Source organism: Bombina bombina, chromosome 3 (assembly GCF_027579735.1).
Source record: "Bombina bombina isolate aBomBom1 chromosome 3, aBomBom1.pri, whole genome shotgun sequence".
In the NCBI taxonomy this organism is placed as follows: Eukaryota; Metazoa; Chordata; class Amphibia; order Anura; family Bombinatoridae; genus Bombina; species Bombina bombina.
The window spans coordinates 634,254,192-634,271,367 of record NC_069501.1 but is presented as its reverse complement, the minus strand read 5'-3'; the positions used below and the strand labels follow the sequence as shown (position 1 = coordinate 634,271,367).

Here is a 17,176-nt window from a genome sequence, read left to right as displayed (position 1 = left end):
CAGTCTTGAGATATTTCTTGGCCCAGTCTTGACGTTTCAGCTTGTGTGTCTTGTTCAGTGGTGGTCGTCTTTCAGCCTTTCTTACCTTGGCCATGTCTCTGAGTACTGCACACCTTGTGCTTTTGGGCACTCCAGTGATGTTGCAGCTCTGAAATATGGCCAAACTGGTGGCAAGTGGCATCTTGGCAGCTGCACGCTTGACTTTTCTCAGTTCATGGGCAGTTATTTTGCGCCTTGGTTTTTCCACACGCTTCTTGCGACCCTGTTGACTATTTTGAATGACACGCTTGATTGTTCGATGATCACGCTTCAGAAGCTTTGCAATTTTAAGAGTGCTGCATCCCTCTGCAAGATATCTCACTATTTTTGACTTTTCTGAGCCTGTCAAGTCCTTCTTTTGACCCATTTTGCCAAAGGAAAGGAAGTTGCCTAATAATTATGCACACCTGATATAGGGTGTTGATGTCATTAGACCACACCCCTTCTCATTACAGAGATGCACATCACCTAATATGCTTAATTGGTAGTAGGCTTTCGAGCCTATACAGCTTGGAGTAAGACAACATGCATAAAGAGGATGATGTGGTCAAAATACTCATTTGCCTAATAATTCTGCACTCCCTTTATATGCTCAGTATCTGCTGATTGGTTGCTGCACATAGAAGCCTCGTCTGATTGGCTCACCCATGTGCATTGCTTTTTCTTCAACTAAGATATCTAAAAAATGAAGCAAAATAAATAATAGAAGTAAATTGTAATGTTGTTTAAATTTGTATTCTCTATCTGAATCATGAAAGAAAGATTTTGGGTTTAGTGGCCCTTTAAGGGGGGATCGGGTGGGTTTTAGAGTAGGGGTGTGTGGGTGGTGGGTTGTAATGTTGGGGGGGATTGTATTTATTTTTTTTTACAGGTAAAAGAAGAGCTGATCACTTTGGGGCAATGCCCCGCAAAAAGCCCTTTTAAGGGTTGGTAAAAGAGCTGGTTACTTTGGGGCAATGCCCCGCAAAAGGCCCTTTTAAGGGCTATTTGTAATTTAGTTTAGGTTAGGGAAATTTTATTATTTTGGGGGGCTTTTTTATTTTATTAGGGGGCTTAGATTAGATGTAATTATATTAAACTTCTTGTAATATTTTTTTATTTTTTGTAATTTAGTGTTTTGTTTTTTTGTAATATAGTTTAGTTTATTTAATTGTATTTTATATTAGATAATTGTAGTTAATTTATTTAATTAATTTATTGATAGTGTAGTGTTAGGTGTATTTGTAACTTAGGTTAGGATTTATTTTACAGGTAATTTTGTAATTATTTTAACTAGGTAGCTATTAAATAGTTATTAACTATTTAATAGCTATTGTACCTAGTTAAAATAAATACAAAGTTACCCGTAAAATAAATATAAATCCTAAAATAGCTACAATGTAATTATTAATTATATTGTAGCTATTTTATGGTTTATTTTATAGGTAAGTATTTAGTTTTAAATAGGAATACTTTAGTTAATAATATTAATATTATTTAGATTTATTTAAATAATAATTAAGTTAGGGGGCGTTAGGGTTAGACTTAGGTTTAGGGGGTAATACATTTAATGAAGGTGGCAGCGGTGTAGGGGGGTCAGATTAGAGGGTAATACATTTAATGTAGGTGGCGGCAGGGTCCGGGAGCGGCGGTTTAGGGGTTAAACACTTTATTTAGTGGCCGCAGGGTCCGGGAGCGGCGGTTTAGGGGTTAAACACTTTATTTAGTGGCGGCGGGGTCCGGGAGCGGCGGTTTAGGGGTTAAACACTTTATTTAGTGGCGGCGGGGTCCAGGAGCGGCGGTTTAGGGGTTAATACTAGGATAGGTTTATTGTGGTGTGGGCTATGGCGGTTTAGGGGTTAATAATTAGACTTATTGCGTTGTGGGGGTTGTCGGTCTAGGGGTTAATACATTTATTATTAGGAGTGAGAGGGGGGATTGCGGATATTGGGGTATAAGTGTCGGGCTATTTTTGGGAGGCGTGTTAGACAGTTACGGGAGATTTTATACTTTAGTAAGTTTTTGTAGGCGCCGGCATTTTCTAAAGTGCCGTAAGTCACTGGCGACTCCAGAAATTTGTACTTACGCTTATTTCTGGACATCGCTAGTTTGTCCGACTTACGGCACTTTAGCAACTGTCGGCGGGGTATATTGGATACCCCGATGTGCGAGGTGAAACTACGGGCGGTGCGGGTTCCCTCACTTGCGCCAAAAACTACTCCGTATATCGGATCGCGCCCTACGTGTTCTGAATTACTTAAACGTACTGCAGAGTATGAAATGTACAGGAAATTGTTCCTTCATATATATTTCTGTATGTGTAAATTGCTGTTTTTGCTCATTAAAAGCATTACCTAAGGCATGCCCATACCAATGGGCTGAACCTCCAAGTAAAGCAGACCTGCTAATATTATTTATGCTAGGTATTGAAATGCTAATTATTGATTAAAGTGATTGTAACGTTTAAGGAATTAAAGCCCAGTTTTTAAAAATACTCTTAAAAACAGGGGTGTATTAATACATTAAACTTTACAGACACGCTTTTTAAAGAAAATATTTACCTTTTCGTTACGGTAAATAGACTGCCGATCCTCCGCCCACATCTCCTTCTGTTTTTGCATATTGATGACAAATCCGGCTTCCTCCAATCGTTGCGTGCCCCACAAGCTGAATGCCAATGGGGGCATGAAACGATTGGAGGAAGCCGGATTCATCCTCAATATACTCAATACAGAAGGAGATGCAGGCGTAGGATCCTTACAATTGCCATTTTGGCAGTCTTGTCATTTAGTTTTTGGGTTTCGGAATTATGAGATTAATAAGGCAAGTTGCTATTTTGTGTTGTTTTCAGGAGGTAACAATTTGGTGCTTATGGGGTATTAATGAGAGAGGCATTTGGAGATTGTTGGAAAAACATACTGCCATAATAATATCATTATCTGATGAAAATGAGCTTGAGATTGTGCTTAACCCGCTTGTGTTTTGTGAGCTTTTGACTACTATTAGCTATATGAAAATAAAGAAAATGCAATCCTTTATAATGGTAGCATCTCTTCTTCCAACAACAGTTTACAAATAAGGCTACGATGCCAAAGCATAGTGCTTTGTACTGTATGTGAGACTAACAATAGCACACATACAATTCTGAAATGAAAAGGATTAGGGTTAGAAAACACAGTCATGTGACTTGTGAGCAATGTGGGGATTCACTGTCTTCTTGGCGGCAATATACTGTCTAATTGCCCTTGCATATGGAAATACAAGCTATAAATGTTGTGTGTGGAAGTGCATATTATAAACATTATCTGAGGGAGACTGGATACTTGCTTTCTGTGTTGTTTACAGGGAACAGGCTAAAAATGTCCTTTTGTATGTGTATAGTTTGCATGATTTTTTTAAATTTATTAAACAGTATTTTACATATTGTATGGTGTTGTTTACTGAATTGCAGGATAAAAATGTTAGGCCTAGATTTGGAGTTTGGCGTTAGCCGTGAAAACCAGCGTTAGAGGCTCCTAACGCTGGTTTTAGGCTACCTCCGGTATTTGGAGTCACTCAAAATAGGGTCTAACGCTCACTTTTCAGCCGCAACTTTTCCATACCGCAGATTCCCTTACATAAATTGCGTATCCTATCTTTTCAATGGGATTTTTCTAACTCCGGTATTTAGAGTCGTGTCTGAAGTGAGCGTTAGACATCTAACGACAAAACTCCAGCCGCAGGAAAAAAGTCAGTAGTTAAGAGCTTTCTGGGCTAACGCCGGTTTATAAAGCTCTTAACTACTGTGCTCTAAAGTACACTAACACCCATAAACTACCTATGTACCCCTAAACCGAGGTCCCCCCACATCGCCGCCACTCGATTACATTTTTTAACCCCTAATCTGCCGACCGCCACCTACGTTATACTTATGTACCCCTAATCTGCTGCCCCTAACACCGCCGACCCCTATATTATATTTATTAACCCCTAACCTGCCCCCCACAACGTCGCAGCCAGCTACCTACAATAATTAACCCCTAATCTGCCGACCGCAAAGCGCCGCCACCTACGTTATCCTTATGTACCCCTAATCTGCTGCCCCTAACACCGCCGACCCCTATATTATATTTATTAAGCCCCTAATCTGCCCCTCTCAACGTCGCCTTCACCTGCCTACACTTATTAACCCCTAATCTGCCGACCGGACCGCACCACTATTATTATAAAGTTATTAACCCCTAATCCGCCTCACTAACCCTATAATAAATAGTATTAACCCCTAATCTGCCCTCCCTAACATCGCCGACACCTAACTTCAAACATTAACCCCTAATCTGCCAACTGGAGCTCACCGCTATTCTAATAAATGTATTAACCCCTAAAGCTAAGTCTAACCCTAACACTAACACCCCCCTAAGTTAAATATAATTTAAATCTAACTAAATTAATTAACTCTTATTAAATAAATTATTCCTATTTAAAGCTAAATACTTACCTGTAAAATAAATCCTAATATAGCTACAATATAAATTATAATTATATTATAGCTATTTTAGGATTAATATTTATTTTACAGGTAACTTTGTATTTATTTTAACCAGGTACAATAGCTATTAAATAGTTAAGAACTATTTAATAGCTAAAATAGTTCAAATAATTACAAAATTACCTGTAAAATAAATCCTAACCTAAGTTACAATTAAACCTAACACTACACTATCAATAAATTAATTAAATAGACTACCTACAATTACCTACAATTAACCTAACACTACACTATCAATAAATTAATTAAATACAATTCCTACAAATAACTACAATGAAATAAACTAACTAAAGTACAAAAAATAAAAAAGAACTAAGTTACAAAAAATAAAAAAATATTTACAAACATAAGAAAAATATTACAACAATTTTAAACTAATTACACCTACTCTAAGCCCCCTAATAAAATAACAAAGACCCCCAAAATAAAAAATGCCCTACCCTATTCTAAATTACTAACAGTTCAAAGCTCTTTTACCTTACCAGCCCTGAACAGGGCCCTTTGCGGGGCATGCCCCAAAGAATTCAGCTCTTTTGCCTGTAAAAAAATAAACATACAATACCCCCCCCCCAACATTACAACCCACCACCCACATACCCCTAATCTAACCCAAACCCCCCTTAAATAAACCTAACACTAAGCCCCTGAAGATCTTCCTACCTTATCTTCACCATACCAGGTTCACCGATCCGTCCTGAAGAGCTCCTCCGATGTCCTGATCCAAGCCCAAGCGGGGGGCTGAAGAGGTCCATGATCCGGCTGAAGTCTTCATCCAAGCGGGAGCTGAAGAGGTCCATGATCCAGATGAAGTCTTCATCCAACCGGGAGCTGAAGAGGTCCATGATCCGGATGAAGTCTTCTATCAACGGCATCTTCAATCTTCTTTCTTCCGGATCCATCTTGCAGACCTCCGACGCGGAACATCCTCTTCTCCCGACGCCTACTAGCCGAATGACGGTTCCTTTAAGGGACGTCATCCAAGATGGCGTCCCTCGAATTCCGATTGGCTGATAGGATTCTATCAGCCAATCGGAATCAGATTGAGCTTGCATTCTATTGGCTGATCCGAACAGCCAATAGAATGCGAGCTCAATCTGATTGGCTGATTGGATCAGCCAATCGGATTGAACTTGATTCTGATTGGCTGATTCCATCAGCCAATCAGAATATTCTTACCTTAATTCCGATTGGTTGATAGAATCCTATCAGCCAATAGGAATTCGAGGGACGCCATCTTGGATGACGTCCCTTAAAGGAACCGTCATTCGGCTAGTAGGCGTCGGGAGAAGAGGATGTTCCGCGTCGGAGGTCTGCAAGATGGATCCGGAAGAAAGAAGATTGAAGATGCCGTTGATAGAAGACTTCATCCGGATCATGGACCTCTTCAGCTCCCGCTTGGATGAAGACTTCATCCGGATCATGGACATCTTCAGCTCCCGCTTGGATGAAGACTTCAGCCGGATCATGGACCTCTTCAGCCCCCCGCTTGGGCTTGGATCAGGACATCGGAGGAGCTCTTCAGGACGGATCGGTGAACCTGGTATGGTGAAGATAAGGTAGGAAGATCTTCAGGGGCTTAGTGTTAGGTTTATTTAAGGGGGGTTTGGGTTAGATTAGGGGTATGTGGGTGGTGGGTTGTAATGTGGGGGGGGGGTATTGTATGTTTATTTTTTTACAAGCAAAAGAGCTGAATTCTTTGGGGCATGCCCCGCAAAGGGCCCTGTTCAGGGCTGGTAAGGTAAAAGAGCTTTGAACTGTAGTAATTTAGAATAGGGTAGGGCATTTTTTATTTTGGGGGTCTTTGTTATTTTATTAGGGGGCTTAGAGTAGGTGTAATTAGTTTAAAATTGTTGTAATAATTTTCTTATGTTTGTAAATATTTTTTTATTTTTTGTAACTTAGTTCTTTTTTATTTTTTGTACTTTAGTTAGTTTATTTCATTGTAGTTATTTGTAGGAATTGTATTTAATTTATTTATTGATAGTGTAGTGTTAGGTTTAATTGTAGGTAATTGTAGGTATTGTATTTAATTAATTTAATGATAGTATAGTGTTAGGTTTAATTGTAACTTAGGTTAGGATTTATTTTACAGGTAATTTTGTAATTATTTTAACTAGGTAGCTATTAAATAGTTCTTAACTATTTAATAGCTATTGTACCTGGTTAAAATAATTACAAAGTTGCCTGTAAAATAAATATTAATCCTAAAATAGCTATAATATAATTATAATTTATATTGTAGCTATATTATGATTTATTTTACAGGTAAGTATTTAGCTTTAAATAGGAATAATTTATTTAATAAGAGATAATTAATTTCGTTAGATGTAAATTATATTTAACTTAGGGGGGTGTTAGTGTTAGGGTTAGACTTAGCTTTAGGGGTTAATACATTTATTAGAATAGCGGTGAGCTCCAGTCGGCAGATTAGGGGTTAATAATTGAAGTTAGGTGTCGGCGATGTTAGGGAGGGCAGATTAGGGGTTAATACTATTTATTATAGGGTTAGTGAGGCGGATTAGGGGTTAATAACTTTATTATAGTAGCGCTCAGGTCCGGTCGGCAGATTAGGGGTTAATAAGTGTAGGCAGGTGGAGGCGACGTTGTGGGGGGCAGATTAGGGGTTAATAAATATAATATAGGGGTCGGCGATGTTAGGGCAGCAGATTAGGGGTACATAGGGATAATGTAAGTAGCGGCGGTTTACGGAGCGGCAGATTAGGGGTTAATAATAATATGCAGGGGTCAGCGATAGCGGGGGTGGCAGATTAGGGGTTAATAAGTGTAAGGTTAGGGGTGTTTAGACTCGGGGTACATGTTAGGGTGTTAGGTGCAGACGTAGGAAGTGTTTCCGCATAGCAAACAATGGGGCTGCGTTAGGAGCTGAACGCGGCTTTTTTGCAGGTGTTAGTTTTTTTTTCAGCTCAAACAGCCCCATTGTTTCCTATGGGAGAATCGTGCACGAGCACGTTTTTGAGGCTGGCCGCTTGCGTAAGCAACTCTGGTATCAAGAGTTGAAGCTGCGTTAAAAATGCTCTACGCTCCTTTTTTGGAGCCTAAGGCAGCCTTTATGTGGACTCTCAATACCAGAGTTATTTTTATGGTGCGGCCAGAAAAAAGCCGGCGTTAGTTTTTCGGGTCGTTACCGACAAAACTCCAAATCTAGCCGTTAATTTCTGTCAGAGTAAAACAAAATCCTTTTTTTACTATTTTAATCTTAGGTTAACCCTTAAAGGGATATGAAACCCAAAATTTTCTTTCATGATTCAGATAGAGCATGCAATTTTAAGCAACTTTCTAATTTACTCCTATTATTAATTTTTCTTCATTCTCTTGGTATCTTTATTTAAAAAAAATGGGATGTAAGCTTAGGAGCCGTCCCATTTTTGGTTCAGCACCTGGATAGCGTTTGCTTATTGGTGGCTAAATGCAGTCACCAATTAACAAGCGCTGCCCAGGGTCTGAACCAAAAATGGGCTAAGCTTACATGCCTGCTTTTTCAAATAATGATACCAAGAGAACGAAGAAAATTTCATGAAAGAAAAGAAATTGTCTATCCTTTAAAATGCAAGGAAGAAATACAAAATGTTGCTTTACAGTTCTACAGTTTTTTTTAAATATAAATTAAATCAAGGACGATAATACTATGCATTATAGTGTAAGCTATGTGGAAATGGAGAAGATACACAAATAAATGTAGCAGATCGTGAAGCACAGCCAGTGCAAGGAATTTTACCTACCAAGAGGTAGATGCAATTTGAAGCCTCTCTTTACAATCTTCACTACTTACTTATATGTCTACTTATTCTGATAATAAAAGCGCAGTACTGAATAATGCTAATGAGAAGCGTTACACTAGCCTCATGAGATTGCATGAGACCATTTTCAAAATCAATTGAGCACTGCTTCACCTATCTTTTCCAACATTTGTTTTAAGGGGTCATTTCTGCCATTTATATCCATACTTATGTGAGGTGCCCAATGCATAATATTTCACATCAAACCAGAACGTTAGCATTATGAAAAAACAATGATTGCAGCTGAAACACTTAGCTAAAAACTCTTGTTTATGTTAATGTCTGTGACTGTAGAATATTTGAATGTCTGCTTCGTTATGGTAAAGTCGTCTCGCTGAAGAGAACAACAGGTGTATACAGGGGCTGGTTGTGGGCGAATTGTCACCTACACCTCAGCCCAATACGCAGAATCCATAAAGATTCTGTTGCCTCTGTGAAGGATCTTGGCTCGCAGTCATCTCACCATCTTAAATTTTTAAGTCGTCCGTTGAAATTTCTAAGTCATCCAGGACTAGTGGGCTACTGGGAATTTCAAGCCCTGTTTATCTGTATATATCTATACCTATATATATCATAAATATACATTTAACCAAAATCCCATCATATATATATATATATATATATATATATATCTATTCTAGATTTAGGAATATATATTTACCAATAAATAGAATATATTCTGCTATGTTAAGAACATTAGAATGTACATTATGCCATTTAAGCTTTTGTAGTTGTGCTTTTAAATAACTGCAATTGAGTTTGCGTGACTTGTTGGGTGTTAGTTTTTTGTTTTGTTTTTTAAATCGCAGTTTAATTAAAGTCTATGGGGGAATACGACTACGTGTTTGCAACCTTGGTAAGTCTATCTTTTATGGTGAGTATGCGTGAGCTCAAGCACCAACTTTTTACTTTCAACTCGTAATACAAGCACAGACCACTGAGTGAAAAAAAAACCTACGTCTAGCGGATGTAACGCTCAAAAACAAGCACAAAATTGTGCTCCTCTTGTAATCTATCCCTATATAAGATATATATACATTTAATTTAAATTACCTCAGTATGTGGAAGTATTCGGATTAATAGAGAGCAGCAAGGAAGCACTGGATACTGATGGAAATCTGGCGGTACAAGTAAGTCCCGCTTCTTAACCGGCATGCCTGCTCTTAGCTTCAGCTGAAATCCCCCAACATTAAGCTTTCCGTCATTACTGAACACACGAAGCAGACAGTTTCCTAGTGGCAATACAGACAAATTGTTAATCATTAAGCTAATCTTCATAGATTTTCTACATATTATCCTATTATGCTGGCTTGAATGCTGTGAATTAGTGAGGGTGATACTGATAGTTGGTCATTTGAATCGAAAGTGCAGCAGATGACAAAAGATGACTTATCCAATATAACTTCTGCAACATTTTGTAATTAAAAAATGATTTAAGAAGAATGTTCTTCAGACAAACAGCGAGTATTTTGCAAGTCATATTTTATTAATTTATTATTATTATTATTATTATCTTTATTTGTATTGCGCCAACAGATTCTGCAGTGCTATACAGGGGGTACAATTAATAAAGACAAGAGAGAGAAGGCAGACTGGGACAGATGGATTACAGGGTCCTGTATCCTATAAATAGTTTATATAGGTATATTTGTAATAATATATCATTAAAAACCTAGGTTTCAATTGTGACCAATTATGTTTACTAACTCGGAGTAGCATCAGTTATGTTGCAAACTCTCATTTAGTTATTACTTCTGTTAAGCTGGATTGTCAGTAATGGTTGTTTTTCTTCTTCATTCTTCAAACTGGTACGTTTATCAAGCAGGTGAGTAAACGTTTGTTAAAGGGATATTTAATTCAGTAAATTTCAGTCATGCATATGAATGAATATTATTTCAGGTTGATTTTGAAACTAACCATAAGTGCCTGTCTGACCACAGCTATGGAATAGAAACTCACTGGCTCCATCAGCTCTATTTGGGGATACATCCCTCAAGCAAAAAAACAAAAATATATGTTTGTTTTTATGCACATCCAGAACAATCCAGGGATAAACCCCTTGAAAATCATGCTGGAATTTGTGTTTTGTGTCTCTTTTGCTGTGGATAAAATATCATTGTTATCCACCAGCTGCATTTCTAGGGCAGTGCGGCCCCCCCGCATACCAATTTTCAAAAGCGTCAACAACCCTACATTTAAAAGGCAGTTAGCTTTGTTGCTTTGCTGCAACCTTCCTTAGCAACCCCAGATAACAAGACAAGTGCACAAATGCAGGCAGTATGGAAAGTAAACATCCATGGTTAATATTTATATTGCACACGGTCGTATAGTGGGCTTTACTATTCATATCGGATAGCACAGGTGCATCATTTCTGTCAAAATAAAGCATCTCACAGTATCAATTGTGCGCTGCTTGTAATCTACACCCCAGATTTCAGTGTCATGAGCCACCATAGTGCAGTATCTGGAAATCACTGTGTAGCACTCTGCAACTGTATCGTACACTCTCAAGGTGAAGAAGAGAAAAACTATTTATAGAAAAAAAAAAAAAATTGTTTTTTTTTGTTTTTTTACAAGTGTTAAATATTTTCTGGAAATTAAATTTCAGAGCCGGGTCCTTTAAATCTTTGCACAGTACAATATTTAAGTGACAAAAGTAATTAGAGAAGATATATTGCTTTTAACAAGAAGTCAAACAGTGCCCAGAGTAGGTATTGTATTATAGCTATTAATAATATATAACTTGTGATTAAAGCACTTACGTGTAATCACTTATTGGATAAATATAAGCTGACTGTAAAATCACTTTGTATATTTCAAATGTACTCCACAATATAAAACATAAAAGTAATACATTCTTACAGAATACTACATTATTGTAAAACAATTAAAACATGTACTGTGGTAATCATTTTACCCATTATCACCAAATTCCCTGAGTCAGGATCCACAGTAGAGACTTGAAATAGAATAGAGGTGGCAACATTAAACCTTTGATCCTCAGTATTTAGCATCTTGCAGTAATGGAACTCCGGGTTTCTTGCTGAACTGCTAAAATCTGAAAAAGCCACAATTCCAGGCAAATCATTTCTTCCTGAATTTATCATTTGTCCAGATACCTAAAAAAAATGAATATTTGTTGATTCAATATTTCTGAGCAACACAGACATGTCATAAATATAAGTACAGATAGTAAGGAAATTAATGGAGAGTTAATTTAGCATTAAATGGACATAAAAGTAAAAATGTAACTTGCATCATTCAGATAGAGCATGTCATAAAAAGAGACTTTTCCATTTATTTCTATTATCGAATTTCCTTCATCCTCTTGGTATTCCTTGTTGAAAAACATACATAGGTAGGCTCAGGATGAGTAATGCATTATAGGGAACTAGCTGGTGATTGGTGGCTCTACACATATGCCTCTTATCATTGGCTCATTAGGTGTGTTCATCTACCTCCCAGTAGTGCATTACTACTCAAAGGCTGATTTTAACTTTGCAGTGGTTAAACACATAGGCATCTACTTATCAAGTCGTCAACTGCAAATACGCTGGAATTCCGCAGCGTAATTGTGACAAGCTTGATTCCCCTTAGTTATCAAACCCTACACACCGGCAAAAGTAGAATTTTGTGACGTAACATACGATCCGCCGGTCTCAGTCCGACACAGATCGATGCTTACGTCACTACAGATGTTCTGAATGCAAATTCGGCACTATCTGACTATTTTTGCTAGTTAACAAATGTCTACCAGGTACGCTCGGCACTATTCCGCCCTGGAGGCGGCGGATGCCATAGGAATCAATGGGAGTCTGAAAGCAGCGAAAGCTCATGTTCGCTGCTGCCCGATATCCCATTGATTCCTATGGGAGACTAAAATTAACGTTTACACCTAACACCCTAACATGTTTCCCGAGTCTAAAAAACCCTAATCTGTCGCCCCGACATTATACTTATTAACCCCTAATCCGCCCCCTACACCCTGCCACCACCTACATTATACTTATTAACCCCTAATCTGCCCCCTACACCGCCGCCACCTACATTATACTTAATAACCCCTAATTTGCCGCCCCGCCACCGCCGCCACCTACATAAAAGTATTAACCCCTATCCCGCCGCTCCCGGAGCCCACCGCAACTAAATAAATGTATTAACCCCTAAACCGCCAGCCCCCCACATCACCATAAACTAAATTAACCTATTAATCCCTAAACCTAACAACCCGCTAATTGTACATTAAATATTAACTCATCCCTATCTTATAATAAATTAACTTACCTTTAGATTTAAATTAAACTATATTAAACTATTAATTAATCTACCCTAACTATTATAATAAAATTACATTAAATTACATTAAACTATATTAAACTACTAATTAACCTATTCTAACTATTATAATAAAATTACATTAAACTATATTAAATTAATAATTAATCTAACCTAACTTTTATACTAAAATTACAAATTAAAATAACTATATTATATATTTAAACACCTAACCCTACTCAAATAATTTAATTCTACACTAAAAAATTACAAAGTTACAAAAAACTAACTACGTTAAAAAAAATAACAAACACTAAGTTACACAAAAAAATAAACACTAAGTTACAAAAAATAAAAAAGAAATGATCAAAGATTTAAATTAATTACACCTAATCTAAGGGCCCTATGAAAATAAAAAAGCCCCTCCCAAAATAAAAAAACCCTAGCCTACAATAAACTACCACTAGCCCTTAAAAGGGCCTTTTGCGGGGGATTGCCCCAAAGTAATCAGCTCTTTTACCTGTAAAAAAAAATACAAATACCCCCCCAACAGTAAAACCCACCACCCACACAACCAACTCCCCAAATAAAAACCTAACTAAAAAAACCTAAGTTCCCCATTGCCCTGAAAAGGGCATTTGGATGGGCATTGCCCTTAATAGGGCATTTAACTCTATTGCAGGCCCAAGTCCTAATCTAAAACTAAAACTTACCCAATAAACCCTTTAAAAAATCCTAACACTAACCCCAGAAGATTTACTTACAGTTTTGAAGATCCGACATCCATCCTCTAAGAAGCCGGGAGAAGTCCTCAACGAAGCGGCCAAAGTCTTCATCCAAGCCCGCAGAAGTCTTCATCCAGACGGCATCTTCTATCTTCATCCATCTGGCGCGGAGCAGCTCCATCTTCAAGACATCCGACGCGGAGCATCCTCTTCCTTCCGACGACTACCGACGAATGAAGGTTCCTTTAAATGACTTCATCAAAGATAGCGTCCCTTAGATTCCGATTGGCTGATAGAATACTATCAGCCATTCGGAATTAAGGTTGAAAAAATCCTATTGGCTGTTGCAATCGGCCAATAGGATTGAGCTTTCATCCTATTGGCTGATCCAATCAGCCAATAGAATGCGAGCTCAATCCTATTGGCTGATTGCAACAGCCAATAGGATTTTTTCAACCTTAATTCCGATTGGTTGATAGAATTCTATCAACCAATCGGAATCTAAGGGACGCCATCTTGGATGACGTCACTTAAAGGAACCTTCATTCAGTAAGAAGACTCTGGATGAAGAGGATGCTCCGCGTCGGATGTCTTGAAGATGGAGCCGCTCCGCGTCAGATAGATGAAGATAGAAGATGCCGTCTGGATGAAGACTTCTTCCTGTCTGGAGGACCACTTCGCCTGGCTTGGATGAAGACTTCTCCCGGCTTCGTTGAGGACTTCGGCCCGGTTGGATGAAGACTTCTGCCGCTTCCTTGAGGATGGATGTCCGGTCTTCAGAACTGTAAGTCGATCTTCAGGGGGTTAGTGTTAGGTTTTTTAAGGGTGTATTGGGTGGGTTTTATTTTTAGGTTAGGGCTTTGGGCCGCAAAAGAGCTAACTGCCCTTTTAAGGGCAATGCCAATCAAAATGCCCTTTTCAGGGCAATGGGGAGCTTAGGTTTTTTAGTTAGGTTTTTTATTTGGGGGGTTTGGTTGTGTGGGTGGTGGGTTTTACTGTTGGGGGGGTTGTTTGTATTTTTTTTACAGGTAAAAGAGCTGATTACTTTGGGGCAATGCCCCGCAAAAGGCCCTTTTAAGGGCTATTGGTAGTTTAGTTTAGGCTAGTGTTTTTTTTTTATTTTGGGGGAGGCTTTTTTTTTTTCTTTTTCTTTTTTTTTTTTGTACTTTAGATAATTGTATATAATATATTTAATTGTATTTAATTTACGTCATTTAGTTAATTATACTGTAGTGTTAGGTGTTAGTGTAACTTAGGTTAGGTTTTATTTTACATGTAAATTTGTATTTATTTTAACTAGGAAGTTTGTAAATAGTTAATAACTATTTAGTAACTATTCTACCGAGTTAAAATAAATACAAACTTAGCTGTGAAATAAAAATAAACCCTAAGATAGATATAATATAACTATTAGTTATATTGTAGCTATCTTAGGGTTTATTTTACAGGTATTATGTATTTAGTTTTAAATAGGAATTATTTAGTTATTAATAGTAGGTTTTATTTCGATTTATTGTAATTATATTTAAGTTAGGGGTGTTAGGGTTAGACTTAGGTTTAGGGGTTAATAAATTTAATATAGTGGCGGCGACGTTGGGGACGGCAGATTAGGGGTTAATAAGTATAATGTAGGTGGCGGCGGTGTAGAGGGCGGCAGATTAGGGGTTAATAACATAATATAGGTGGCGGTGGCCTCCGGGAGCGGCAGGATAGGGGTTAATAAGTTTATTAGAGTGGCGGTGGGCTCCGGGAGTGGCGGTTTAGGAGTTAATGACTTTATTTAGTTCTGGCGGGGTCCATGAGCGGCGGGATAGGGGTAAAACAGTGTAGTATAGTGTGGGTGTTTGGTGACAGTATATCAATAAAGCTGGGAAAAAGCCGAAGAGCAGCGAGATCGATGACTGTCAGTTAACAACAGTCCGCTGCTCATCGCCCCGTACTTGGTGCGCAGCTTTTTGACATCTTTTTTGGTAACTTTGGAGGACGTATTCAGGTCCGCGGCAGCGATGTTAGGTGATGTCAGGTGAGCGTATTGGTGCCGGCGAATGCAAGTAAGTTGACGGCTTGATAAGTAGATGCCATAGGCTACTCCTCTATTAAATGTGATCACAATAGCATGTTTTCGGCTGATTCCCACACTAAGAAACAGGTTTTCAGATCCAAAAGTCTTATTTTCCCTATGGATCCGAAAAGATATCGGCAATCATACATACATTTTTTAGTCTCTTTTTAACAGTTTTTGAGACTATGTTTGGGTCTTTGAATTTGAAACCTTTATGCATTTGATAACTCACCGAAAGAGCATTTTGGACAACTTTAACATTATTTAACAGCTATTTCCAAACTGTTTATTATCTTTCACATATTTTATACACTCTGAAATGGCCATGGGAGACTTTCTAAAAGTTTATTAACATACATGGTATCAGTTCATTAAAGCTCCATTCATCACTATTAGAAAGGCTGTATACAGGGAACACAGCACACATTTACATATTATAGCTTCATATACATATGTATATGTGCAGACTAGGTAATATCCTGAACAGCTAAGGTAAAAGTAATTTCAGGTCACTAACATCTACAAATGGCTCGATTTCATATTTCATTTTTAATATTTGATTGTAAGTCTCACTCGCACAGTCGTATTTGATACTGACATTACTGGAGTTATTAAAATCGGGTTTTTAAAGGAGAATGCTTAGTCGTGACTTTAATAGTTAACAATTGCAATCCGCACCACTGCTAACCCTTTTAAATGTTTCATTTTGGTCGTCAGGATGGAGAGATTTTGAACTGTTTTTCTATTGCTATATGGATGCTTTGCAACTTTCACAATTATTGTTTTAACCCCTTTGCTACCAGGAATTTCAGAGAAGAACTAGCCCAAAATATTGGAAAATGTTTAGAATTTTTGCTATGACTCCATTTAAACAGATAATATTTTATTTAGGATACAAAATAGTAACTGTGCATACGAAGTGCACAAAAGTAGCCACGCAAGTGAATTAGCTGGAGGGATATACTTAGCTTAGCATCTCCTGCCACGGCACAATAGAGAGTGGGTGTATACAGGTGAAGAGGTAAACCGCAATGCAGCCAGAGGTGGGTCTGCTCCCCACGCCTAAAAAGATACACAAATCCAAGAAGAGGCGCACTGCAGCCAGAAAACCTGAATCCACACAGGCTTAAAAGGTTAAAAAATTTAATTAGCAAAAGTTAAAAGCATATTTCTTGTTCGCACAACCGGTTGTTTATCTGTGTGCTAACTATGCTGAAATATGCTTTTAACTTTTGCTTATTACATTTTGGAACTTTTAAGCCTGTGTGGATTCAGGTTTTCTGGCTGCAGTGCGCCTCTTCTTGGATTTGTATTGTTTTATTTACCTGTCAAAACTATATATTTGTAGACAACCCAAGGTATTGATCTAGGTCCAAATGCAATCATATAAAAAATTGTTATCTTTTTCACATACTTTGGGTTTCTCACTGAAATTATTTATGTAACGCTTGTGCAATCATGGCATAAATGGTTGTAAAAGCTTTCCTGGGATGTTCAGAAATAGCAGACATACATGGCTTTGCCATTGGTTTTTGGTACTTAGAAAGCTGCTAATTGCAGCTTCACACCATACTTCTATTATTCCAGGGAGTGAAGGGGTTAATCAGGTAGCGTATAAGGTTAATTGTTGCTACTGAGGATATGTACATATACCTTTCAACAAAGGATACCAAAGGAATAAAGTCAATTTGATAGTAATGGTGAATTTAAATGTTCTATCAGAATCATATCATTTTGACTTTTACAGTCTTTTAATTATGTGTATTGACTG

General features: G+C 37.8%; 1 protein-coding gene across 1 annotated transcript in view; it reads right to left on the bottom strand.

The window, feature by feature from the left end:
• LOC128651855 (uncharacterized) overlaps positions 1-11,395 on the bottom strand; it is a 199,174-nt gene extending 187,779 nt beyond the window's left edge. Inside the window, exons 1-2 of the mRNA XM_053704840.1 lie at positions 11,261-11,395; positions 9,397-9,575 (exon numbers count right to left, since the gene is read on the bottom strand). Coding sequence (XP_053560815.1) covers positions 9,397-9,575; positions 11,261-11,357 — 276 coding nt within the window. The 5' untranslated portion in view covers positions 11,358-11,395. The remainder of the gene's footprint in view (positions 1-9,396; positions 9,576-11,260) is intronic.
• Between the last annotated feature and the right edge of the window lie 5,781 nt (positions 11,396-17,176).